The sequence below is a fragment of the Aegilops tauschii genome, chromosome 6 (genome assembly GCF_002575655.3).
Source record: "Aegilops tauschii subsp. strangulata cultivar AL8/78 chromosome 6, Aet v6.0, whole genome shotgun sequence".
Taxonomy (NCBI): Eukaryota; Viridiplantae; Streptophyta; class Magnoliopsida; order Poales; family Poaceae; genus Aegilops; species Aegilops tauschii.
In genome coordinates, this window is record NC_053040.3 from 455,065,937 (window position 1) to 455,092,280 (window position 26,344).

The 26,344-nt window shown below is 46.1% G+C and overlaps 3 protein-coding genes and 1 long non-coding RNA gene across 5 annotated transcripts; 1 reads left to right on the top strand and 3 right to left on the bottom strand.

The window, feature by feature from the left end:
• The first annotated feature begins 9,520 nt into the window (after window positions 1-9,520).
• Window positions 9,521-11,580, top strand: LOC109760554 (uncharacterized). Its single transcript, XM_073502159.1, has 7 exons — window positions 9,521-9,835; window positions 9,921-10,067; window positions 10,154-10,378; window positions 10,458-10,947; window positions 11,028-11,182; window positions 11,293-11,484; window positions 11,575-11,580. The coding sequence occupies exons 1-7, from the start codon at window positions 9,521-9,523 to the stop codon at window positions 11,578-11,580; spliced, it is 1,530 nt and encodes a 509-aa protein (XP_073358260.1).
• A 1,849-nt stretch (window positions 11,581-13,429) lies between these two features.
• Window positions 13,430-15,309, bottom strand: LOC120966615 (protein FAR1-RELATED SEQUENCE 5-like). The gene is made up of 3 exons (XM_045230455.2): window positions 14,785-15,309; window positions 14,163-14,286; window positions 13,430-13,476 (listed from the first exon to the last, which is right to left on the bottom strand). Exons 1-3 carry the CDS (start codon window positions 15,307-15,309, stop codon window positions 13,430-13,432), a joined length of 696 nt encoding a protein of 231 aa, XP_045086390.2.
• A 1,430-nt stretch (window positions 15,310-16,739) lies between these two features.
• LOC141026290 (uncharacterized) lies at window positions 16,740-25,151 on the bottom strand. Its single transcript, XM_073502436.1, has 2 exons — window positions 24,757-25,151; window positions 16,740-17,195 (listed from the first exon to the last, which is right to left on the bottom strand). The coding sequence occupies exons 1-2, from the start codon at window positions 25,149-25,151 to the stop codon at window positions 17,108-17,110; spliced, it is 483 nt and encodes a 160-aa protein (XP_073358537.1). The 3' UTR covers window positions 16,740-17,107.
• Window positions 17,734-21,438, bottom strand: LOC109760556 (uncharacterized). 2 transcript variants are annotated; one of them, XR_002232353.4, is made up of 5 exons: window positions 21,111-21,438; window positions 20,874-21,035; window positions 19,660-19,760; window positions 18,744-18,848; window positions 17,734-17,899 (listed from the first exon to the last, which is right to left on the bottom strand). It is a non-coding gene; the product is annotated as an uncharacterized lncRNA (long non-coding RNA). The 2 variants fall into 2 exon arrangements; XR_005760722.3 differs by having other exon boundaries at window positions 17,734-18,848.
• Window positions 25,152-26,344: the final 1,193 nt, after the last annotated feature.

A 26,344-nucleotide genomic window follows, 5' to 3' on the forward strand; every position in this document is an offset into this window, starting at 1 on the left:
AGATTTTGAAAATTGATGACGTCGCTTTGAATGGTGTGTACGGAACGCAAAAAAGTCTGGAGTTGTAATAAGTTTAAAAAAATGAAGTGCCAGTGTAACAGATGAGTTCTCGTCAGAAACCCTGATACTTCGAAAGAGATTGTCCAGTTTGTACACGAAGTGTGTCCAGTTTTTGCCATAACCCTCTCTACTCTTTTGCACATGCTATGTGGGTGAAATGATGATACCATGGCAAGTTTCGACATTTTCAAAGTTCATTTTGTAGTGATTTTCAATTTCACGGTCATTTAGCTCTCTAAACAAATCGGTAAATGACTGAAAAATAGCAAATGATGTCAGAAAGTGTTGAAAATTGATGGCGTCGCTTTGAATGATGCGTGCGGAACGCAAAAAAAGTCTGAAGTTGTAATAAGTTTAAAAAATGAAGTGCCAGTGTAACAGATGAGTTCTCGTCCGAAACCCTGATACTCCGAAAGAGATTGTCCAGTTTGTACACGAAGTGCGTCCAGTTTTTTCCGTAACCCTTTCTACTCTTTTGCACATACTATGTGGGTGAAATGATGATACCATGCCAAGTTTCGACATTTTCAGAGTTCATTTTGTAGTGATTTTCAATTTCACGGTCATTTAGCTCTCTAAACAAATCGGTAAATGACTAAAAAATAGCAAATGATGTCAGAAAGTTTTGAAAATTGATGACGTCGTTTTGAATGGTGTGTACGGAACGCAAAAAAGTCTGGAGTTGTAATAAGTTTAAAAAAATGCAGTGCCCATGTAACATATGAGTTCTCGTCAGAAACCCTGATACTTCGAAAGAGATTGTCCAGTTTGTACACGAAGTGCGTCCAGTTTTTGCCGTAACACAAGAAGTCCGGAGTTGTAATAAGTTATTAAAGATAAAAAGAGGCACAATGCTCGTTAATTAGCTTCAAGCCTTTCGGAATAGTGCAAACTGCACTGCACATAGCTTCGTGCAGTCTACACTATTCCTCAAGGCTTAAAGCTAAGCAACATGCAGATGAGTATTGCGCCTCTCCTCCATCGTCTCTGCACTCAGGGCTTATAAACCGCTCCTAGTGCCTCTCTCTTTGTGAGGTGGGACTAAAAAACAGCTTACTAAAAAACTATAGTACCGGTTCATGGCACGAACCGGTACTAAAGGTGCCCGTGGGGCCCCAGCCTGACCACAGCCTGACGCAGCCTCATTAGTACCGGTTCGTGACACGAACCGGTACTAAAGGTTGCTCACGAACCGGTACTAATGATCTCTGCCCGCCTAGCCGTTGGAACCGACACATTAGTGCCGGCTCAAAATCAAACCGGCACTAATGTGCTTCACATTTGACCCTTTTCCTACTAGTGAAACTACAAATACAAGTGTTGAGCTAGCCACTCATACTCATTCAAACACTGAAGTGATCACAACCTCCTGCCTCATCACATTATCCAAAGTCTGCCAATTTCCTACCTCATTTTTCTCTCATCAAGGCCATGATTGGAACCCTCTCAACCACTATGAATGGGTACTACCCTCCCTTATCTAAGGACTCTTCATGTTAAAAAAATCACATCGATGAAAGTTATCTAACGACTCCCAAGTAAAAAACAAAACTCCCCATATTTATTTACATTTTACTTTAATTAAAATATAGTATGGTTGATAGCACAATAAAGACATAATTTTCTCTCTGGGTAGTTTGGATACGCTTCGAAACTTTCTAAATTTCACAAAAGACATGAAACCAAAAGAGCTTGGTTAGTAGCATAACTGCTGGGCACTTCCTAAATTTCCCAAAAGACATGAAACCAAAAGAGCTTGGTTAGTAGCATATTACTAACTGGAGACTTGAATAATGCATCAACTATAATTTTCAAACGAATAAATATGAGTATGTTGCCTAGCGTTGGGAACTTGGTTGTTCCGCTTCTCTCACCAGGTTCCAGTTCCAAGATTGACACAAGTATATGTTAGGTTGTATATGGTGTGCCTCTACATCTAGTGAGACACGGTGTCTCTTATAATGTCTTTGATTGTGTGCAGCGTGCACACATATATATATGGTGGTTGTGTGTTTTGTCATTTACATATATATGGTGGTTGTGTGTATTTAAAGAGAGGTTGTTCCAAAGTCTTAAATTCTATACAGTACAACTTAGTAATTGGATTTGTGATCAACAACATATATAACAACGCAACTGGTTTGCTGAGGCCAAGGGAGTGACTATAGAGTGCTCGTATTAAATAATAAACAAAGACAAGCTTTAAGTATTCGTGGGCCACCACCAACTACCTACAAATTGGAACGCCATGACCATCCCTTCATAGTCACGAGAAGGAAGTGAAGCATACGAAAGGCAAAATATAGTTGAATAATAAAGACATGTACTAGGGTCAATTATTAAGTTGAACTTATTATGATCAGAATGATGGTCTCGCCTGGCCTTTTGGGAGTGAGAGGGATCAGGATTCTGCATTTTCTTTCTGGGTATAACTATCGTTCTTTGGTTCAGTAGTTCACTGTGCGTGTGTGCTGCACTTTGGCTAACGAAAGAGCTTGTGTCCCAGGAATATCATGGCAACTTACCCTTGTATCACGGATGATTACAACTGTTTTCATCTTGGCTACACCCACGGATACTTCTAGTGCAAAATCCGGTAATGCAATTCTGCATGCTTTCTGCAGTCTGATCAGTACCAAGTCACGATCAGACGATCTACCATGTGCAATCTGTTGCACGGAAGATCAAAGAATGGTAAAAAACAATAATAGCATAAGCCATTTGCCTTTTGGGGTTAGTTCTTCACCTTGTGATGCTTCTCTCGACCCTTCGTGTTTAGCTTCCCCAAGCGGTAGCAGCAGCCACCACCGCAGCAAGGTAGTAGCAAGGCTAGAACGTAGTGAGGATAAAAAAAATCCCCTATTCGGATCACTGCACGTGAAGCACATTACCTTGCTAGAGGAAAACGAGGTAACAAAAGTGGTGTGCAAAAGATAGTACATGGGATGCGAGACAAACAGTAAAAGATGAGATGTTGTATAGTCAATAAAGCATAACCATTCGTCCAAGCCATTGATCTGATATGAATGAAGCTAGTTTGATGTTGTACACCAATTCTTTTTCTTTAATATACGTACATACAGAGCGCGAAATGTGCACATAGATTTATTTTCTTTGTTACAAAATGTTCAAGTGGTTGGAAATGTGATCTCTACGTGAGAAAAGCAAATGTGGTTGTAAAAGGAATCTGGTTGCATGTTTGTTTGTGTCTGCAAAGGATTGACGGGACTAAAGTCAAGTCAACAAACTCGGCTTTAATGCCAGTGACTTATCTTTTTTTAGAGAAAATGTTGGGTGATGAGGCTGGTATGAATGAGTAGTAACACTGTCTCTATGTAATAAGAGTGGGTGGCTCAACACTAGTATTCCATCCAGAAAAATGACAATGTTATGCTATCGAGTGCAAATTTCTTCTCCTTTGAGTTGTTGATCCATGCCAAGTGTTGCATTTGGCCCATTAATTGTTGTTCTTGTTCTTGTAATACTCTATCCAGGAACGTTATGCTCTTTTTTCTTAAGGAAAGTCATCATGGCCTTTATTGATTATATAAAATGGTTACATCATTCAGAAGACTCTCTAAAATAAAGCTAGGGGGCGTCATCGTCCCCGATACAGGTATCAGTCGAAACTGGAGCATTCCTAGCAGGCTCACGCAAGCATATAATTAAAACTAGAAATAAGCATCATATAGCAATCAGCATACACGGTTGTCGCTGAAGTAGCCGAGAAACCTCCATCCTTCATAATTTGAACTACCCGAAGACAATATATATGAATAGTAAGGAATTTTACCCACATGTTGTGCTAGAAGGAGACCTTCTCTCAACGCAAAAGCTTCCGCCATAGCCGCATCAACAACAGAAGTTCACTATGCTCTTAATAATCCACTAAAAGACTAAGCAATATTTGTCAAACGAGTTCAACTTAACTCACGGGTACATGGCCGCGGTGCGTAGAGAAAAGAATTCACTTGTCACTCGGTATCTCCCTCCACCGGCTGACATCACGGACCGCCTCCTAATCGGCCCGTGCCCGATAGAAAAATTATACACAGTTTTTTCTTACTAAGCATTTGGGGCCAGAAGTCTAACTTGTCCCGGATGGATCGTTTATTTAGGCTTGGAGGCATTATAACCATATATAGTATTAAATCTCCCGCAAAATAGCCGCGATAGCTGCGCTATAGCTGCCCGGGAGCCTCGCTGCTACACCATGATCGTGTTTCCAACACGTGTTGGCATGCTTAAGAAATGCAATATTATTGTCGATAGTGGTGATGCCCGTTGATTATTTGAACAAGTACACCGTACATACAGCAGTACAGAAAATAAGCTGTTGGTGAAATTGAAGTTTCACTAGCTTATTTGATCCCACTTTATTCATCTACATTTTCCGCGGACTGTAAACCATAAAATATATCAAATCATTTGACTTGATCAGCGATGATGGGTCACAAACCAACATCTTAAACACACTCGACAAAAAAAAAAATCCTCTGTTGAGAAGGAAAAACAGAAAACATAGTGGTGACCTTCGGTTTACCATCTCCATATTCTTGCATCCATCTCCATAGCAACACTAATGCTTATGATTTGATTTGATCATAGTATGCGTGTAGCTAAGTTTGGACCAAAGTGCAATACCAGCGTTGAGCCGGGCGCTATGATCATTCAAACACTGAAGTGATGACTCTACCAATTTCCTACCTCATTTTTCTCTCAGCAAGGCCATGTGCTTCACGTACCATGATCGGAACGCTCTCAACGAGTATGAATGGGTACTGCACCCCTTTAAATGTTCTGGAGTTTTTCAGTAACCAGAACATGGGACAAAACCACCTCACCCTTGTCCTGAAAAAGCAATGTAATAATTATGGGTATAATTATCCAAATAACATGCAAGGGTGTAAATCACTAGACATATGTTCAAAGAATCATCCATATACTTGGCTATTTCCAGTCCACTTCAGCATATCCGTATGCTCAGTCATCACATCTTTCCTGCATTTTTGGAAGAGCAGCACACTGTGTTCTATCAGCTAGCATTACTACTGTGTCAACTGCTTTTCAAGCTACCATATCCAAATACTTCGGCAAGTGAAATCCAATCCACGAAATAATTTGATCCATGGACGGCACCGTTGTGGTAAAGGTCGTAATTTCAGAGGAATCATTACCGCAAGGCATAGAGGGGGAGGTCATAAGCGCCTATACCGTAAAATAGATTTTCGACGTTCAAAAAAACTTGTCCCTCAAATGGATATATCTAGCACCAAGTATATGCTAGATACATCCATTTAAGAAATAAGCTTAGAACAAACTTTTTCAAACGGAGGGAGTACTACCAAACGTACGTGAGCAGTTGAAGAGTATCTAATGTCAACATCAGGAAACACAAGAAGACCCAGAGAACTTGTCCATTCGTATTTTTATTTTGCGAAATAGAGAACTTGTCCATTGCAATGGTGCATCTAGCCTGATTACAGTGATACATTGCTGTGGAGTCTATCTCATCTTGAAAGAATAACGACACAAAATAGATAGATATAAACTATAAATCCAATACGTACTTGCGAGTTTATGACAAGAGAAAAAAAAACATTAATCTAACAAACTGCCCTCCCGTGTTTTTTGTGCACATATTCATTGCAGTATATTTAAGGACATCAAAAGTCACTTCTTCGGTACAACCCCCTAAATACAACAACGGCTGAGATCGCTCCGTACCCCTTCATTAAAAAGGGTAGGATCGTCCCAGCACTTAAAAAGCCGCCGCCCGCGCGACGGGGCTGTACGTCGACTCCCCGTACACGCCGCCGTCCGCGTACGTACGACGACGACCAAAGAAAAAAAAACACGACGCGACCTGTCGAGCGACGTACTCGTGGCGACGTGGCGTCGGCTAGATGAAAAAAAAAACAAAAAAACACGACGCGACGTGTGGGACTGGCGGTTGCGTGCCGTCTAGGCGTCGGTCAAGGGCGGTTCCCGAGGCGGCCGCCGGCCCGATGCGCCATTAATGCCGGCGTTACGCCGGGCGTCGGTCACCTACCGGACTGCCTCCCCCACCACCGACACCCGTCTTTAAAACGCCGCTCCTTTCCCGTCTGCCTCCCCCCCACTCCACTCGACGCGCCTCGCCCTGCTCACCCCATCCACCGACGCGCTCCCTTCCCGGCGGCCCCCATGGCGTCCAGCGGCAGAGGCGGCTCGTGTCCGACGAGCCTGAGCACGCCGGAGACCGACGAGCTCATCCGTCTCGGGATGATGGTGCTGCCGGGCTGCCGTCTGCCGCACGTCTTTCGCATCACCGCCGACGGGTACCCGACGAGGGGGCCCGACGCGTCGCTGGATGAGCTCCGCCGGCACGAGGGCGGCCGGTGGAACATCGTCGGCCGCGCTAGGTTTTGGGAGGGCAAAGACTACTGGGCCGTCGTCGCGCAGGCTCGTCGGGAGTCACGGACCGGCGGCTCATCATCTGGCCCGGGCGGCTCGTCGTCTGCCCCGCGCGGCTCGTCTTCCGCCCCGCGCCGGCCCCGCCGTCCCCCTCCGGTGGCCGCGTCGTCTCCAAGCTCGTCCCGCCGTCCGGTTCCCGCCCTCGCCCGGCCCACCTCCCCTCCCGTCATCGAGATCCCGCCGGAGCAGTTTGCATTGCGTGAGGACGGCGACCCCGACGACTGCCCCGGCTACCTCATCGCACTGCGGGAGTCGCAGGCAGAAGCGGCGGCCGCGGAGGCGAGAGAGGCCGCCGAGCTGCAGGCCGCACTCGACGCCGCGGCGGCTATGGCGGCGGCAGCAGAGGCCGCCGAGCTGCAGGCCGCACTGGATGCGGCGGCGGCCATCGAAGCGGTGCAGCCGCAGGTGGCTCCGGAGGAGGGCGACGGCGGAGGCAGCTACTGGGACGACGGCGACGGTGACGATGACGACGACGGTGACGTCGGTGCGGGGGAGATCGTCGACCTCGCCGCCTCCGACAACGACGAGTAGATTAGGTCGTTATGTTTAATTAATTTCGGTTAAGTCCTGTTTAATTAAGTTTTTTTATGTTTTAATGTAAAATGAACTGTCGTAATGTTGAATGAAAATTATTATAAAAAGCGAATCATTTTATAAAATAAAAGTGACCCGAAAGAAATGAAAATTAAATAGTTTACCGGTAAAATTAAACGAATAATAAAAATTATATAAAAGAAAAGATGAAGAGAGGAAGAAAGGAAAAGGAAAAAAAAACGAAATTAGAAGAAGGAATTTGTAATTTTAAAAAAAAATTAGTATGAAATAATTTTGATTAATAACAGTGTTTTTGAACTGTCGACGCCAAAAACCGTAGAAAATGCAAAATGCAAACAGACCCAAAATGCACAGAAAATTGGCATGCATGAATCTCATGTAGATACAATGCGATACAAAAATTTGGGCATATTTGAAGGTAACAGAAAAAAAGGTGTTCCGTACACATCTTTTCACACCGAAACCACCGGATTCCACAGCAAGTGCGTGGGCGGTTTGCCGGAATGCACCCAACTTTTGCCAGCGCGTGTGGGGACCCGCCCGGGTACCACGTGCCAGAGATGAACGAAATCCGACTACGAACGCACGTTGCGTCACGTCCGGGCAGTGTTTTCGGGGTTTTCGGCCCGGAAAATCATAGAGAATCCGTAGAGCGTCGAAACGTGACAAATTTTGGCGTGCATGCCCTGCATGGTCACTGTGGCCCGTGGAAAAAAAATGAGCGAGTTTGGCGGATGCGACGGAGAGACCTACGACCGAGGGTCCCCTCCACCCATACCGAAACCACCGGCTTCCACGGCAAGTGCGTGTGCGGTTTGCCGGAATGCACCCAACTTTTGCCAGCGCGTGTGGGGACCCGCCCGGGTACCGCACGCCAGAGATGAACGAAATCCGACTACGAACGCATGTTGCGTCACGTCCGGACAGTGTTTTCGGGGTTTTCGGCCCGGAAAATCATAGAGAATCCGTAGAGCGTCGAAACGCGACAAATTTTGGCGTGCGTGCCCTGCATGGTCACTGTGGCCCGTGGAAAAAAAATGAGCGAGTTTGGCGGATGCGACGGAGAGACGTACGACCGAGGGTCCCCTCCACCCATACCGAAACCACCGGCTTCCACAGCAAGTGCCCGTGCGGTTTGCCGAAATGCACCCAACTTTTGCCAGCGCGTGTGGGGACCCGCCCGGGTAGCGCACGCCAGAGATGAACGAAATCCGACTACGAACGCACGTTGCGTCACGTCCGGGCAGTGTTTTCGGGTTTTTCGGCCCGGAAAATCATAGAAAATCCGTAGAGCGTCGGAAAAGTATGTAAATTGGCGTGGGTGCTATGGATGGTGATGCCAACGTGTGAAAAAAGTTTCGTGACGTTTGACGGAGTAAAAAAATGTTAGAAACATGTTTGTTTTTCGTGTAAAATTTAAAAAAATACACAAAATGACAAAATTCTAGAAATAAATAAATACATATTTAATAGTGCGATGTGACTTTACCTAACTGCCCGGGCAGTTGTACTGCCGGGCAGTTATGTAGAGCCATATCACAATATTAAATATGACCATGTATGGGTTAACTGGCGCGGCTATTTAAGCTGGTCGGGGCGTCGTTCAGCGGCCGAGGTGGGACTAAACTAGCAGTCGCCCACACTGATACTGTAGACATATGCTTATTAAAATCAACGGGCCGTCGCCCACTTAATATTCGCCGCGGGCCCGACGCCGCAAATATCTGCACGAGCTGTCGCTAGGTGAGGGAATATTCCCGACAATCGCGCACATCGCCCAATCACGTCGCGCATGCACTTTTGCCTCGTACGTGCCGACGACGCGCCCGATCTGATCTGCGTCGGCCGCCGCCGCCCACACTGTCGTTCCCCGCCCGACAGCGTCGCCCCGCCGTCAACGCCCGTTGTCACCCCGCACTAGTCGACGTCACCACCCGCCGTCAGCGCCGGCCATCAGCGCCCGCCGTCATCCGCAGCTGTCGCCGTCAGACGCCGCCGTCAGCCGCTGTGGTCGCCGTCACCCGCACTAGTCGTCGTCGGTAGGTATTTCTTTTATTATTTTTATCATAATATAACACATTAGCTGCATGCAACGTCACATAGATATTATTATATGCAGTATGGACATCGATGGTGTGATTGCATGTTCCGTAGAAAAGTGGGTTAGTCTTGTTAATAAGTTAACACCAAGTCAGCGATTTACATTTTACGAAACGGAGATGGAGGGCATGTTACGAATACCTTCGGTCAAGATGCGTGATAATTTGGTTGCACTTATGATTCATGGTTACAATCCTAGTAGTAAAAAATTCATGGTCCAAGAGGCAGCTGAAAAAAAAGGGTTGATTTCACTGAGGCCTGATGATGTGTTCGCTATATTTGGTTTGAAGAATGAAGGAGTGGATGTTTCTAGTTTTTTGAATATGGACCAAGGCAAAGCAATAAAAAAATGCCATCTAGTTTTGTTAACAAGAAGAATGGTAAAATATTGATTGATGATCTTATTGAGAAGATTGAGAGAAATAAAAACGCGGACGATGAATTTGTTCGGATGGCGTTTCTCGTCCTGTTAGGGACTATAATTGCACCAGTGTCTGATGAGTACATTCCGAAGAATTATTATGCACTAGTGCAAGATGTCAGGCAGATAAAAAAGTTCAACTGGAACGCATTCACTTTGCGGTTTTGTTTGTCGGAGATTGGTATGGTCTTGCAGCCCGGCCGTGTTAGGGAATGGCCACGTGGCAACCTAGCACTTCTGCAGGTATGATTTATTTTTTAAATTGAATATTTGTATTATGTAATAATAGTGTAACATATGCTAAATGGTAGTTTTTTTTGTTTTGCAGTATCTATATTGGGAGAAGGTGCAGCCAAGCACCGGTCCGCGGTATGATCCTTTAGCGCTGTTGAGCCCCTTGATGAGGAATTGGACAAAAGCGGCAGCAGAGAAAAGAGACAAGTACGACTTTCAATATGGTAGTGGTGTTGGAATGGTAATACGTTAAATATATTTTTTTCATTTAAGTCTGCAATTAATTATTAATTAAATATGATTGTATGATTCTTATTTATGTTGTAGATCGATGACACCATTACTGAAGAGTACCGATTAAACAAAATTAGAATGGAACAGGCTGAAAATAACAAGAAATCCAGTACGAGAAAGTCTAGCATTACTGGAAGGAGAACAGGTGTGAGTACATCTAAGGCTTCAGCTACCCGGAACCCTATTATGGATCGGATTTTGACTGAGCTGAAGCACATTCGTAAGGACATGCTTCGTATGCCGGAGCTATGCATACAGGTACAAGTTTTCTTATTTTGCCGTTCACTTTGTTTTTTGATGTGTGACATAACTAATTACAACTAATTTTTAATCACAGAGTGTCATGGAGAAATTGAACAAAAGCGTTGTATTCTACAAAGCCGGTGATATTGAAAAAGAAGAAGAGAATGAGTATGGTGAAAATAGTGAAACTAGAAACTATGATGGAAAACCTCTTAAAGAATTTGTATATAATCCTGGCATGGACAATTTCAAAACACCAGGAAAAAAGAATGTGCAAGAGGATGATGAAGATGATATTAATGATTCTGAAGAGAAGAGACCTTATTATTGCACACCTGAATATTTTGATAGTTTCAAGGGTGATAAAGAAGATCCTATCGAAGTTCCTGAGGTATTTGATGAGAAATCCGTTACATCTTTAGGAACATATGAAATCGCATCACGTGGATCCGTAGATTCTATTGGAGAAGATGAGGTACAGGAGGAGGTTGTAGGGAAACGGAAGCGGAAGGTATCAAACCTTATAAAGTCTCCTTATGTGCCAGTTATACCGACAAAGCGTGCAAAACGTTCAGCAAAAGCAAGTGAGTTTTATCATATTGTTTTCGAGCTGAACTTACTACTTATCATTGACTTATTAACATATTACCGTCATGTATTGCAGAACTACTCGAGAAAGAAGTCTTTCAAGATGAATACGATGTGATTAAAGCTAGTGTTAAGTTTGTTCGTGCTTATGAGCGGTCAGCAAAATATAGAAAGAAGGAAATATTCAATGATGGCATGCGCGAAGGTCTCAGTGTAGTGCAGAGAGGGCTTGTAAGATTCTTGACCATCAATGGCTAACCGGTGATGTAAGTTATTGTTGTGTTTTCTATTAGCATTCAATGCAAATTGAAATTGTTATACATCATTTAAATTATTTTCAGGTTATCAATGCTTATTCGTCGTATCTGTTGGGAGTTGTTGGTGACAATCGTCATATAATGCCGACCTGGCTGGTCAATTGGTTACTTGAATTTAGACCGGACACCGAGCCAGGAAAAAATGACAACGAAGTTGTGGCGAAGAAGAATGGACCCGTGAATAGATGCACCGATGAGTATTTTAAAAAAGATAAGGTAAGTTCAACTGCCTTAATGTATGCATATATGGGATATAAATAATAAGAGAGTATGTGTTGATTACATCATATTTTCGCTGTGATGCAGATTTAGATTCCTCTTAATAAGGGAAATACCTACTCGGTTTCGGTCGTCATGCATCGCCCGAAGGAAGAGTTCCAGGTTCTTGATTCTTTGATGGGACCCGAACTTGACAGTGAAATTAGAGACAAAGTTGAGGAGCTGGTACGGCATAAATTTTCATGAGCATATTGAAACTATCATTTAGTAGCTGAACTATGTTAAATTCTTTCCGTGCTTTATATATATGAACAGAGAAAACAACTTGGATATGACATACGTGATGCGAATGCGAGCGGTGCTGTGAATTATCCGGATGTGTCTACCTGGCCTATCAACACGTATACGATGCTACAACAAGAAGACGGGTGAGTAAATACTTTCATATCATTTTAATATCTTACCTGAAATGCGAACTTATGAAACATTGTTTGTATGGACCAGCAATTCATGTGGAATATTTGTTCTTCGATGCTTTCAATATTGGACTGGTGAAAAATGGACACGCCATTTTTCCCAGGTCTGGTTTTATTTCAAATGCTTATATTCAATTGAATTCATTATGTAATACTATTTGGATTGTACTAATATGAAGTTCTAACAGGGGTCAATTGATAAATCGAGGGACTTAATGATTGCGCAGCTTATTTTTTCGGAGAGAAATACGCTCAACGATGTGAAGGACAAAGTTACCCGGCTTGCAAAGAAGAAATAAATGTGGCAAAATTTATGTACTAGAAAATTTTGTAGGCTCAAATAATGTTTACATTTATTTCGACTTTGATATCTTGTGACGAAGAAGACACTACTATTTTGAATATTTAAGTCGAGAATGACATTTGGATTATTATTTTGTCTTCATGCCGTTGTCTTTAAATTTGAATTATTCATATTCATAGTTCTGCCGTCGTCAAATTGTTTGGATATAACAGTCCATGTTTTCCTGTACTGGTAAATGTTAAAAAAAATGCCCATGTATTCATTACGCACTGTAGTGCCGTCGTTGTTTACTGTTGTTTTTCTGCACTGCCGCCGTCGCTTGTAACACCGACATTCTTAGTTTTTCTTTAAAAAAAATAGCCCGACAAGTGCGCCGGCCAGTCTGAGGTCAGACTTGACCGACGGCACTGTCAAACAGGGCAGCGTCGAACGACGGGTAGCGTAGCGATTTAATCGGAGGCGTTCGACTGCATATGCGCCGCCGGGTATATAAGCAGGTCGTCGCGCGCTCCATCGGGCGAGGTGGGACTAAACCTTTTCTATCGCAGCCGTCGTGCCTGCAGCGACGCGCGTGACCGCGTGGGCCGGCCCAATAACACTGCACAGCCCGCGGAGCGACGACGGCCCAAGTACCACGCGGCGCGACGACGGCCCAAGTACTACGCGGGGCGACGGGAAATGTTTAGTCCCACCTTGCCCGACGGAGCGCGCGATGACCGGCTTATATACATAGCGGCACATAGGCAGTCGAACTCCTCTGATTAACTCGCTCTGCTGCCGCCGTCCGACGCTGCCCTGTGGGACAGTGCCGCCGGCGCACTTGTCGGGCTTTTTTTTAAAGAAAAACGTCGGGGTTGTAAGCGACGGCGACCGTACAGTGCAGAAAATCAACAGTAAATAGCGACGGCACTACAGTGCATAATGAGCACATCAAAATAAACATAGTAAAAATACTTCTTGCTTTACATAGTCTGTCATCAAACAAATACTTATGTCGGTATCGTAGCAAATAGTCTGACATCAACAAAGTACAATAAGTCCCATATAACATAATGTAACAATTATAAAAGATCACATAGATAGAAGCAATCCATCAAAAAACTGTCTTCAATCAAAGGGTGAAGCAATCTTCCATAGCAATCCATCAAAAAACTGTCTTGAATCAAAGGGCGAAGCAATCTTTAATACTCCAGAATTCAAGCAAAGTTCCTACCAAAACAGTAAGATATGTGTTAATTCACAATAAACAAATAAATTTGGTTTGAACAATAAGATTTACAATAACATACGAAAATCATACTTAGGATTTTGAGGGCACGTGGACTTATAATGACCCGTAAGACCGCACTGCCCACATTGACGTTTGCTTTTCTCATCAAAAGCTTTAGGTCGCCCATTTTTAGTGACATCAGGACCATCCTTACCGCGGCCTTTAACATTCTGTTTTGGTGCGCCTTTGGTGTTAACTTTTGCGGGATCACGAACAAGACCATGATCTTGATTAGGCTCAAATGCATCGTCGTTCACAAACTTTACCTCCGCACCAGGCTCATCCTCCTAAGTGTAATCATTATCTATTATGTCCCTCAGAGCCGCCTTCAACTTGTCGACTAAAAATGGTTTATGGCATGCTTTATGAGTTGCTTCGGCAGATAAGATAGTCAACTCGCTGTACCTAGCTCTGTCCCCTGCACCTGCCCATCCCCACGCAAACAGATCGCTAGTGCGCTTCACGGGAAGTCCACCCCTTGCAACTTGGCTCAACCTCCGCAGTACTAAACACTTAGGTATCTCACGTAAGCGTAACTGAATCAGAACGTGAAGAATATGTTTGCAAGGAAGTCCTTTGTGATACATGCTTCTGCAACTGCACTTCACGGTTTCTTCGGAGTTACCTGGGGTGTAGTCCATAGTGAATCTGATATCCCCATTTTCCTTCCATGTCAGTATGAATCTGTGAGTGTCTGCTCCTCTCAGTCTCTCAAGGACCTCAAGCTCCCGTGCCTTCTTCATATCTTCCTGTAAGATATAAAAGTTTGCCGCAGTGAACTCACGGGCAGCTGATTTCTCAATATCTTTACACTCGTCCAATACTGGTACTGGGACTGTCTGTGAGTTTGTGTAATCGTCCTGCGCCTCGTTCTCACGGAGACGAACTATGCAGTTCTCATAGTGCACAATCATATCAACAATAGTCATACCGGAGTCTAGATGCAAGTGAAGACATGAATTCAGACTCTCACTTCGCTGGTTACTTCGCATACCTAGGAAAAACCCACCAGACAGATATGATGCAGCCCAAAGCCTTTTCTTCTTGTACATCCTACGTAACCATGTCTTTGTTTTCTCCGACTGCCATTTGGCGGTAAACGCTGCCCATCTCTCCTCAAATACTTTTTTTGAAGTGGCATAATAAAGTAGAGACCTGAACTCCTTTAGAGACTTATGATGAAGGTGTTTCTGCATGTTCTTCTCAATATGCCACGAGCAAAGACGATGCCAAACCTCTGAAAGTACCTTTCTGATGGCCTTAATCATAGCTGCATCTCCATCAGTAATTACTGACCTGGGCCTCTTCTGACAGTGAGCCCTCAAAAACATCTCAAGCAGCCAGACATATGAATCTTCCGTCTCGTCAGACACAAGAGCACAACCGAATACCGTGGTGCAACGGTGGTTGTTCAGACCGACAAAAGGTATAAATGGCATGCCATACCTATTCATTCTGTATGTGCTGTCGAAGACGGTCACATCACTGTAGTCAACATAGTCTCGACGTGATTGAGAATCACACCAGAATAGGTTTTTCAGCCTTCCTTCATCATTGACGGTGTGCTCAAAGAAGAAATCTGGATCCCTCTCTCTTCTGGTCATCATGATCCCAATGGTAGTGTCTGCATCACCTTGTGCAGGCAACTTCATTTTTTCTCTATAACACATGTTATAAAGCTTCTTCCTCCCAAAACCAGCCTTTGCATATGACCCGTACCTACTGACGAGTTGATCATAAATCATATGTTTCCTGATTCCAGCACCTGCCATAGTTAAGATCTCAGCTTTCTGATATTCTTTTATCTGATTATGAGACCGAAGAAACGTGACTTCATCCGGTCTAGCTAGAACGTGACTGGCATACCAAACGTCACGCTCTTTATTAAGTTTCAAAGTTATATGCGCACCGCAGAAGCAACGAGTCTCCCCTCTCAGCCTGCGGGTCCTGCCTTCCATTCTACAAAGTTTTGCCTGTCGTTTCCCAGCTCTCGCACACATATACTTTCTCAAGCGCTTAGTTCCCTCAGGACCTTTCGAATATTTCAGTGAGTCCTTTCCTAGTGACTTGAACGTCTTCCTTATGACCTTCCAATGCATGTCCAATGATTCTTGCTGATATTCATCAAATCCGATGTCAAAATTAAACAGATCATCACCAACATGCTCATCCTTCCCGCTTGTACCATCTACATCTCCCTGTAAATTAATGCATTAAACCATTTATGTCAGTCAGTTAATATTTTAATATGTAATGTATGTAAGTTTCAAAACTTACTTTGCTGGAGCTGTCATCATGAGATGCATCAACGTGCGATTTGTCACTTTCATCATCCACAATATTCCACACAAAGTCCCGTCCTCGTCCATCTGCGCACATTGCAAAAAAATACATGTAAGCGCTCATATGGTTATTATGTCATTTCTTCTCTGATTTTTTTAAAAACATACCCGGAGTGCACTTTCAGCAAATGAATCATCTATATCCATATCATCATCATCGCCATGTCGCTGCATGATGCAAAAAAACATGTAATTGTCCGTGCGGTTTATCATATTTATCGTTCTTATCAACATTGATCACACTTACATTGCCACTATAAGATTCATCCAAACTCATGTAGTTCTCCTCAGCAGGTTCATCCATATTCAGTGACGAGGTTTCGTTGTCCTCGCCGTAATCATCACCATCATAATCGCCCTCCTCCTCTAACTATACATGTTTAAAAAAAATTCTAGGATCAATCAAACACCGTGTAACATCATCCCTAAAACAATTATTTCATCAAGCACAACGATGTCTCAAACCAACCTCTTGCACGGCGGCGAGGATTTCAGCCGGATCCATTTTCTCCGATGACGAACGTGATGACGGCGTGACGTTGCTGGCCGGCGGAGGCAGGTGTCGACGGCGTGAGGACGATGGCTGGTCGTAGCAGGCGTAGTGCGCGGAGGGAGGCGGCGACGTAGATCACGGGTGGGCGGCCATCTGGGCGACGGGAATGGAACGCGGCGGCAACGGCGCCGGGGCACGCGCGGCGGCCTGTTTGGGCGGCGACCCGGGCGACGGCGACTTCGTGCAGACGGGGGCCGACGTGGAGACGGCATGGATGTATTAGGGTTCAGGGTTTCAACGGCGGGCGTCGGCGGCTACCGTGTCTTTTTTCTCTCTCCAATAACTGTCGACGCCAACATGGAGACATGCGGGCGTACGACGGCGACGTACGGCGACGGGTGCGGGTACGCGGCCGGGCGTACGTACAACGACGGATGCGGCATACGCGGGCGGGCGTACGACGTCGCGCGCGGACGTACAGCGTCGGGTGGGTATTCCTATACCTAATGTGAAATGACCATACTATCCATTATACGTTTTAGGGGGGTGTACCGAAGCACTCCCCCATCAAAAGTTCATATTCTCGATTGAAATCTCAACACAAAGGCCAGCTCATTTAGGTTGCAAAAGTTACACCAAATAGAGAGCAAACGTTTTTCTTTGGCTGCTGTCAAGGTTGATCGATCACATGCCAAATTAAACAGGCAGCCACACGTACGGATACATACATATGCACTAGCGAGAGTACTCCCTACAATAAGAGCTGGTATGATTGAGACATGACCTACTAAGGTTGTGTCTCCGGTTGACATAGAGTACAAGACACTACCGGACTCGCGGCCTATGCCTACGGCTGCCGTCAGCATAGATATATGCCTACGGCTGCCGTCGGCATAGGACCGTCGGCGTAGATCACGTCAGCGTAGTCTTGTCAGACCGTCGGCGTAGTATAGCCGTCGGCATAGGGGCCTACGCCGACGACCGGGCGTCAGCCTTCGGCATAGTTTAGCCGTCGGCAGTGTTTTTCGCCTGACGGCAACGGACGGCGCCGTCAAAAGCGCTGATGATTCACGGGAAGCCACGTGGCAGAGGTATGCCGACGGCCAAGCCATCGGCATACCTCTGGCACGTGGCACTCCCTGGTGCCTCCTGGTGGCAGGGCTATGCCTACGGCAAAACACGTGGCAAAGCCGTAGGCATAGATGGAACCTAGGCCGACGGCTTTGCCGTAGGCATAGCCGTGCCACGTGTTTTGCCGTAGGCATAGCCCTGCCACGTGGCGCGCCCCTAGTGTCACGACAGCCATCTATGCCTACAGCATTGCCGTCGGCATACTTGCTGACCAGAACCAAAAAAAAAGATTAACCAACAAGGCTAGCTATTTACAAATGCTTATACAAACATGATTCAACAGCCATGGATTTGCAACCACAGAACATAGTATATTTTTATGTACATAACATTTCCATTCTAAGAATCCACAACAACATTATAGGAGGCCGAGGGGCGGTGGTGGGGGAGACAAGGCTGCAACGATGGAGGTGGCATACAGTCAGTACAACAAACCGAAGATCCTACATATGAGGATGAATATGTAATCTATACATTGAATTTACCAAAAGAAAATCGCCTAGAACAGGGGCATCAAACTAAAAAGGCAGAAAATTATTGCTTTTGCTGAAGATAACTTGTCATGTTGGTGCTTGAACCGAACAATACTACTAATACATACAGTACAGAGATGCTCCAGTTTCGGTTGTATCTATCAAGCATCAGTTGTTGTTCAAGGCAAGCTTCAAAGAGAAAGAGAGTGGTGCTGATTCATATGTATATATGTATATACAGAAGATGCAAGTGTCATCAAGTTGGCTTTAGTCAAAGTAAAAACAAATGGACACATACAAAACTGAACCAAGGGTGGTGCTGATTCATGTGTATGTACAGATTGAGGTGCCATCCAGTTGGTTTCAGTCAAAGTTCAACCAAAAAAAATTGACACATACAAACTGAAGAAAAGTGTGGTGCTGATTCATATGTATGTATGTACAGGAGATGCAAGTGCCACCAAGATAGATAGTTTCAGTCAAAAGTAAAAAAACAATTGGACACATACAAACTGAAGCAAACCGTCGTGCTTTTTCATGTGTACATACAAAAGATGCAAGTGGTATCCAGAATTTGGATATAGGTAGTACGCTCATGTGGTGAATTTTGTGAATCTATACTCTGCATCTACCAAAAGGATCACTCCCCTCACATGCAAATATAATTCAGTCCAATGGCTTTCGTCTCCCCTCACATGCATAAGACGAGAGCAGACCATCTAAACAGGCGGATCAGACCTTCACCTTGGGAGAGAGGCGAGTGCTACCTGTTGCCGTATCGTCGTCGAGCTCGGGTGGTCCTCCTCCTCCTCCTCGAGCAGGACAAGGTTGTTTCTCCCCTACACTCCAATGGCCATCTTCTCCAAGGACATCTACAAGGGCAGAACACACCATTGATGCAAGTGTCACCAAGATAGTTTCAGTCAAAGTTAAAGCAAATGTAAATATGCAAACTGAACCAAACCGAGGTGCATATTCATATGTGTGTGTATGTAGAGATGCAAGTGCAATCTGAATTTTGGGGAACCAAAGCATGGTTGTTGTCGTTGTTGTTGCTACTTTAGCAGCAACAACATCCTTGAAATCAAACGAGGAGCAAGTTGTTTTAGCAGCAGCGCATACTAGTAATTAGTTAGGACCATTATTATTGAACAACCATTCGAGGATGGTGGCAGACACATCAATCTCACAAGGCTCTACTGGAGAAACAAAAGCATAGGATATGTGATGCTAGCAATCTTAGCACAAGAAGAAAAAAACACAGCCTCTCCGATAGAATGGATGGATGCATCATGCACAATCATCGGTTCCATCATTGCAGCACTAGTTGAGCAACAAATCAAATATAACAGTAGTTCCATTCGTTCAGCCAACAAGTTAACAAAAGTTTACTTCCCACTACTAATTTTGCAACTTGTCATGATAAAGAAAACAGAGCTCGACATCACAGCAACAAAAGCGGTAGACTGGGAGCCTGGAACCATGCAAACCAAATCACAGAGCAGAAAAATAACAGTACTACCTAGAGCAATAAGAAACTCAACGGACTAGGGCAACATTTGGAAGGAGACAAGCAAGTACTACAACAGCTAGCTGGGCTGAATTGAAGATTAACCAAAATCATGTCAAGTATTTGTTGAGCATGATTATACACGGGAAGGGGAAGGGGTTCACGGCAGGGACCTTTAGGTCATGGCCTGGCTTGCATCTCTCCTCCTCATGTGCATTGGTTTGCATCCAATCCTTCCAGTCCAATCCATGGACGTCCCTCCCTCCTTGCATCTCTAGAACAACACGACACTTAAGTTTCATCAACTTCCATTGCTACTGATAAAAGAGGAGCAAGATGTATATGCTGCATAAATCATACATGGAGAAGCAAGCTGCTTGAAAACAGAGGAGGTCCATGATGGTTGTTCTCATTCGCAACAGAAGAACTCAAAAAAGTGCGCAAGTGTATGCTATCTATGGATACACCAACTCTATCAGTACCTAGCACCCAAACTAAGAAAAAAAATCATTCATATGCAGCAGCCTAAACTCAACTTTGAGAGAGCGGACTGATTAACATTTTTTTGTTGGGTCGAATTTTTCACAAATATAGATAGAAGCACTCCAGAAGCTACATAATAAATCATAGAGGCCGGCCGAACTAATTGGCGCACTCAAACCATACAAGAGAGCGGCCCGATGGACAACTAAGCAAGCATACACAGCAAATAAAACTACATCACCAATATTATGTAATTAACTGGAAGCTCTTGTTCATCATACCAGTACAAATATACTATCTATATCTATACTTTAATCATGCAGTCAATTGAAGTAAAAGCTGGCTCGGCCAGGAATCAAGCCTAGGATGTGAATTTGTCACAGGATTTGTCACAGGATCCAACTAGGCCACTGTACTTTACTTGTCAATTGGAGTAAACCGATTCTTCATGTACATTGTAAAGTAGTGCTAAAGTTCCCTTGAACGTGATTCCACGCGTACGTGCAGAATACATGTGAATATGTGTGTCCGAGTAGGACTGGAAGTAGACATGGCTAGGGGCTATATACTTATACACTGGTAAGTTATGGAATTGATCATAAGCATCAACAAAGAAAAAAAGAGATTGTCACGAGCCTATGGCCAATCACAAATTAGAGGACAAACTAAAAGAAAGCTAACTAGAGATTTCCTCCGTCTGTGTGTACGTTGTGCTCTGGCCGGTGGGGGAATGATAAAAAAAGCAACTACTGCTATGTATGTTAGCTTGTCCGTCAGGATAGATCAAACTAGCTACCGGTGAAGGATATAGCCAGCTTCATGTGGTGCAGTGCATCACATATTCCTCTACTTAGCAGCAGCAGTAGTGAGCAGAGGAAGGAGGCGGAGGAGATGGAGGTGCTACCTGCCGAGGTGGGTCGTCGTGGCCGTGCTTGAGCTCGGCAGCCCCCGCCTCCTCGAGCAGGACAGGGCCGCCAGCTAGGTGCGCCCCTCGTCCTCCGCCTCCTCGAGTAGGAAGGACGGCGCCCTCCTGCCGTCGCCGCCGTCCAGACCGCACCAAGGTGACCTGCAGCAAGGGAAGGAAAGGAGAAGGTGAGGTGGGGAGGGTGGATCCGGGCGAGGAAAGAGGGGAAGGACGTACCTGCGCCACGCCCGTAACAGATCCGTCGAGCTCTGGCCTCGCCGTCGCCGGATCTGGCTGATCCCGGCGATGTTAGGGGTGGCGGTCGAAACCCTAGCTAGCCACGGGGTCGGTGGAGGACGGGAGCGCCGATTCTGGACGGAGGGGAAGGTGGACCGGACCTAGGGGAGCTCGGGGTCGTGCTGCGCGCCGCCGGAGCTCGCCGGAACCGGCCGCCGTGGGTGGTGGCGGCGGCGAGGGAGAGGGGTTCGTGGGGGAGAGAGGAGTCGCGAGAGACAGAGAGGTTCGTGGGGAGAGAGCGAGGTAGGGGTTGGGTGGGCTCTTTTTTCTTTTTCTGTTTTTTCTCCTTTTCTCTAGATGGATGGATGGATGGTTGTGGGGTGGACAGCTAGATGGATAGATGGATGGATATGCGCCACGTCATCGATCCGTGGCACAAACGTTTCCACCAATAGAAACCAAGCTCATACAATTGTGTTCTCCCTTTTGTTTTTCTTCTATTTTTTTCTACCCTCTTGGACCGACCGTCGACGATCCGTGACGGGAGAGGAGGGCGGCGAGGAGGAGATGGTGAGGTGAGGTGGGGAGGGAATGGATCGGGGAATGGTGCGTCCGGTATGACGACTATGAGTCCGGACAGGGACCTACGAACAGTCGCACGGAACATCTCTTCGGCTTTGCCTGTCACCGCCGACGAAGACACGTGCGACATCCCTCAGCATCGAACGACGGCACCAAAGGAGGGGTAGGCGCCACCATCGGGGGGCGAATGTACCTCGACGGCATGCCGGATCCAGCGGTTAAAATCGACCAAAAATCATACGATGCCGGAAATCCTCGGGACCTGGCACGGTGTCGTCATATGGCCCTTGTAGGGTGTGCTGAAAGTTTTAGCGTGTTTCGTAGAAGCCTGACCGGAAGTCGCTTGTAAACTGCACCATCTCCGAGGTACTATCTGGCTATCGAGAGAGAATGTGTCCAGTTTGTGAAGGAAGTGCGTTGCCCGTTGCTCCGCTGACCTCAAAACTTATCGTGCTCTCAAAGGGGGCAATTGCATGACACGTGTCAGTACATGGCATTTTTCGGGCCCGCCTGCAATATTTGAGACATTTAATGCATCCGTAGGGTTTCAATGCGGGAATGGCAGATCTGCACGGCGGCCACCTGAAATGATGTCCAGAAGTGGTTTTTCAAATCATATATGATGTCTTTGTGGTATGTGTAGGCCTAGTGCAACCCAAGGGGGGGGGCATGCCCCACCACCGAGAGGCGAATGTACCTCGGCGGCATGCCGGATCCAGCCGTTAAAATCGAACCAAAAATCATACGATGCCAGAAATCCTCAGGACCTGGCATGGTGTCATCATATGGCGTTTAGTAGGGTGCGGTGAAAGTTTTAGCGCGTTTCGTAGAAGCTTGCCCGGAGGTTGCATGTAAACTGCACTATCTCCGAGGTAGTATCTGGCTATCGAGAGAGAACGTGTCCGGTTTGTGAAGGAAGTGCGTTGCCCGTTGCTCCGTTGACCTCGAAACTTCTCGTGCTCTCAAAGGGGGCCATTGCATGACACGTGCCAGTACATGGCATTTTTCGGGCCCGCCTGCAATATTTGAGACATTTACTGCATCCGTAGGGTTTCAACGCGGGAAATTGCAGATCTGCACGGCGACCACCTGAAATGATGTCCAGAAGTGTTTTGTTAAATCACATATGATGTCTTTGCGGTATGTGTAGGCCTAGTGCAACCAAAGGAGGGGCAGACCCACCACCATAGGGTGAATGTACCTCGGCAGCATGCCGGATCTAGCCGTTAAAATCCACGGGAAATCATGCGATGCCGGAAATCCTCAGGACCTGGCACGGTGTAGTCATATGGCCCTTGTAAAAGTTTGAGCATATTTCATAGAAGCCTGACAGGAGGCCGCTTGTAAACTACACCATCTCCAAGGTAGTATCTGGTTATCGAGAAAGAACGTGTTCGGTTTTGTGAAGGAAGTGTGCTGCCTGTTGCTCTGTTGGCTATTTCAACCCTCCATCACACTTATATATATATATATGTTAAGACACAATGCAAGTTTTGGTGGCATTGCCAGCCCCGAAGGCCCCCGACCGGCCTTACCCTAGCCCCGTTGACCCGGAGATCTAGGCCTTTGACTTACACCGGACGGCCTTTGACCAACGGACTTTTCCACCTGATTGTGATAGGTCAGCCCATAGGAACATTTCAGAACAAGGTCTGGGCCCAACCCACCATCGGATCCCCCTCGTGTCGACCCGGCGCGACTGTTTCCCCCGTCCAAGTGCTGGCGGCAGCGCCTTCCGTGAAGGGGGTCACACTCTGGAGCCGCATGACGGGTGTTTGCACCTGACAGCACACTTCCAGACATGTAAGAGGATCCAACGCAAGATTTGGTGGCATGGCTAGCCCCCAAAGGCCCCTGGCCACACTCGTAGACACGTGAAGAACAATCCGTAGTGGGGGGGGGGTTTCACATACTCTTGCATCTTTAAAAAATATAAGAAATTGCCACACCTATTATATCACATGTGTCTGCATTGTGTAAAAATTTCATGAATTGGTCACACTCCGAGTGTTCAGAACTATTTCATGCAACGCCAAAACCGCAGAGGGATTGCTTCGATTTCATTGCCGTCCGTGAGGGGGGGGGGGACCTCACACCGGAGCCGCGTATTGCCTCTTTATACGTGCCACCACACCTTAAGACATGTATGAGGACTCGGCGCGATGCTCTGGTGGCATTGCTACCCCCCGAAGGGTTTTTTCTCAAAATATACAAAAAAATCAAAAAATTTATGTAAATTTGAAGCAAACATGATTTAAGTTAGTTCAAATTTGAAACATAGTATAGCAACATAATCCTTTCAAGATTCTGATAAAAACCATATAAAATTTGTCAAAATCGATCCAAGTATCAATTACTTATGCTTTTAACAAAGTATAAGGACATATATGCAAAAGTACACGAGGTCACATTCCTAACATACTCAAAAATAAAAACAAACCGGGTATTCATAATCTATGGAAAATTCTACCCCAAGTCGATGTATAATTTGTGTATGTTTAAGTTTAGATAAGTTAGATTTAAATTATTTAAATTTTAACTTTTAAAAAATAAAAATAATTTAAAATAAAAAACAGATGATATCTATGCCTACGGCCATGCCGTAGGCATAGTTCTCGGGGCTACCAGGAGGCGCCACGTGGCGGGGCTATGCCTACGGCCTTGCCGTAGGCATAGATGGATAACTATGCCTACGGCTTTGCCGTCGGCATAGCTCTGCCACGTGGCAGCTCCTAGTAAAAAAAACAGATGATATTTATGCCGACGGCCGCCGTCAGGTCCGTCGGCATAGATTTGACGGCGTCAACCCGCCGTCTGTCCCCGAGCCACCAGGGCCACCTCTATGCCGACGGCCTAACTATGCCTACGGCTGCCGTAGGCATAGATCGATGTATGCCGACGACCTTACTATGCCTACGGCTGCCGTAGGCATAGATGAAGCTATGCCGACAGCTTTTCTATGCCGACGGTATTCACCAGGCCGTCGGCATAGCTCCATCTATGCCTACGGCAGCCGTCGGCATAGATATGGCCGTAGGCATATAAGGTTATTCCGGTAGTGAGATACTCGTCAAGGTTGTAGGGTCTGGCAGCAGGAATTAAACCCATGGTTACGATGAAGATGAACTTGTGCTTGGGTTCGGTCCTCCCATGTTTCTTCTTGTTGTTGATATGATAGATGCTGAACCCACAAGTTTGCTGATGATAGCAGCCCAGGTATATCGAGCCGGCAGAAATGGAGGGGAATGTCTCCGTGGAGATGTGCAAGCACTGCGTCAGGCCAAGAAACACCGCATACCGGCCAAGGCTCCTCACGTGGACCAGCCTCCGGTAGGCGATGTCCACCTTCAACACCTCAATGCGGCCGGTAATGTTGCCCACTGTGAATAGCTCCTTTAGATTGTAAGCCTCAACGTTGCCGAAGCGCTCCATGCCTCTCCAGTACCGCACCATCAGCATCCTCCCACGGGTGCCACGGACCAGGAACGACATTATGTGATTGTTCCAAATGTAGTCTTTCTTGGCATGGCGGCACTGGTTAACCACCTTCACCAGCCGGGGTATTGGCTGCAGCTCAAGGAGGTAGACCGAACCCTCTGGCGAGCTGATGTAGCAGCATCCTCCTAGGGACAGCAATGAGCCGAATAGTACCTTGCGACGCTTGTCATAAAAGGGGTGGGAGACAAGGCCTGGGCTGACCAACGTCCTGGTGCCTTGTGGGCTACCGCTTCGTCTTCTCGTCCCCTCCCGAAGCTTCCAAGGTCTCTTATTGCCAGAAAAAAAATCTCCAAAAAGTTTTGTGGCATTTGGGCTTCGTTTGGTGCTGATATTCTTCAAAGTAAAAAACAAGCAAAAAACGGCAACTGGCACTGGGTACTAAGTTAGTAGGTTAGTCCCAAAAAAAGATATATTATTGCTTGTAAATGTATATAAAACATCCAAGATTGATATTATAATAGCATGGAACAATAAAAAATTATAAATACATTGGAAACGTATCAACGCCCAGGACACCATTGGAGCCAGGCTGTCGGTGTCAAAACCGGCGGATCTCGGGTAGGGGGTCCCGAACTGTGCGTCTATGGGCGGATGGTAACAGGAGGCGGGGGATACAATGTTTACCCAGGTTCGGGCCCTCTACCCGAGATCCGCCGGTTTTGACACCGACATTGGTGCTTTCATTGAGAGTTCCATTGTGCCGTCACGATAAGGCTTGATGTCTCGTCTTGTTGTCAAGGACAACATTACCTCGGGGGGGGGGGGGGAGCCCTGGCTGTAGGCCAAACTCTCTGACTACGCGGCTTCGTCATGACCGCTCGTTCGGCCGTCACGCCGACGATGACTTCTCGGGTCATCGAAAACAACCTCCACGTCGGTTCGGGATTCGCCGAGCAGATGGATCCAATGGAGCTCTCTTCCTTGAACGAGCTCTTGGATCGCATTGCCGCCCTGGGAGTCGCTACGGACTATGACCGGATCGGGCGTAAACCCGACCAAAGGGAGATTAACTCTCCGCCGGTCACCCATCAGATAGCGGTGGTGAAGGAGCAATGTAGCGATTCTTCCTCTATTTTGAGGACGAACTATGTCCGGATTCCCAAGCTCTCCGAGCCGGATACCCGTCTACGGGAGGACATGGCCCAAGCTCCGAA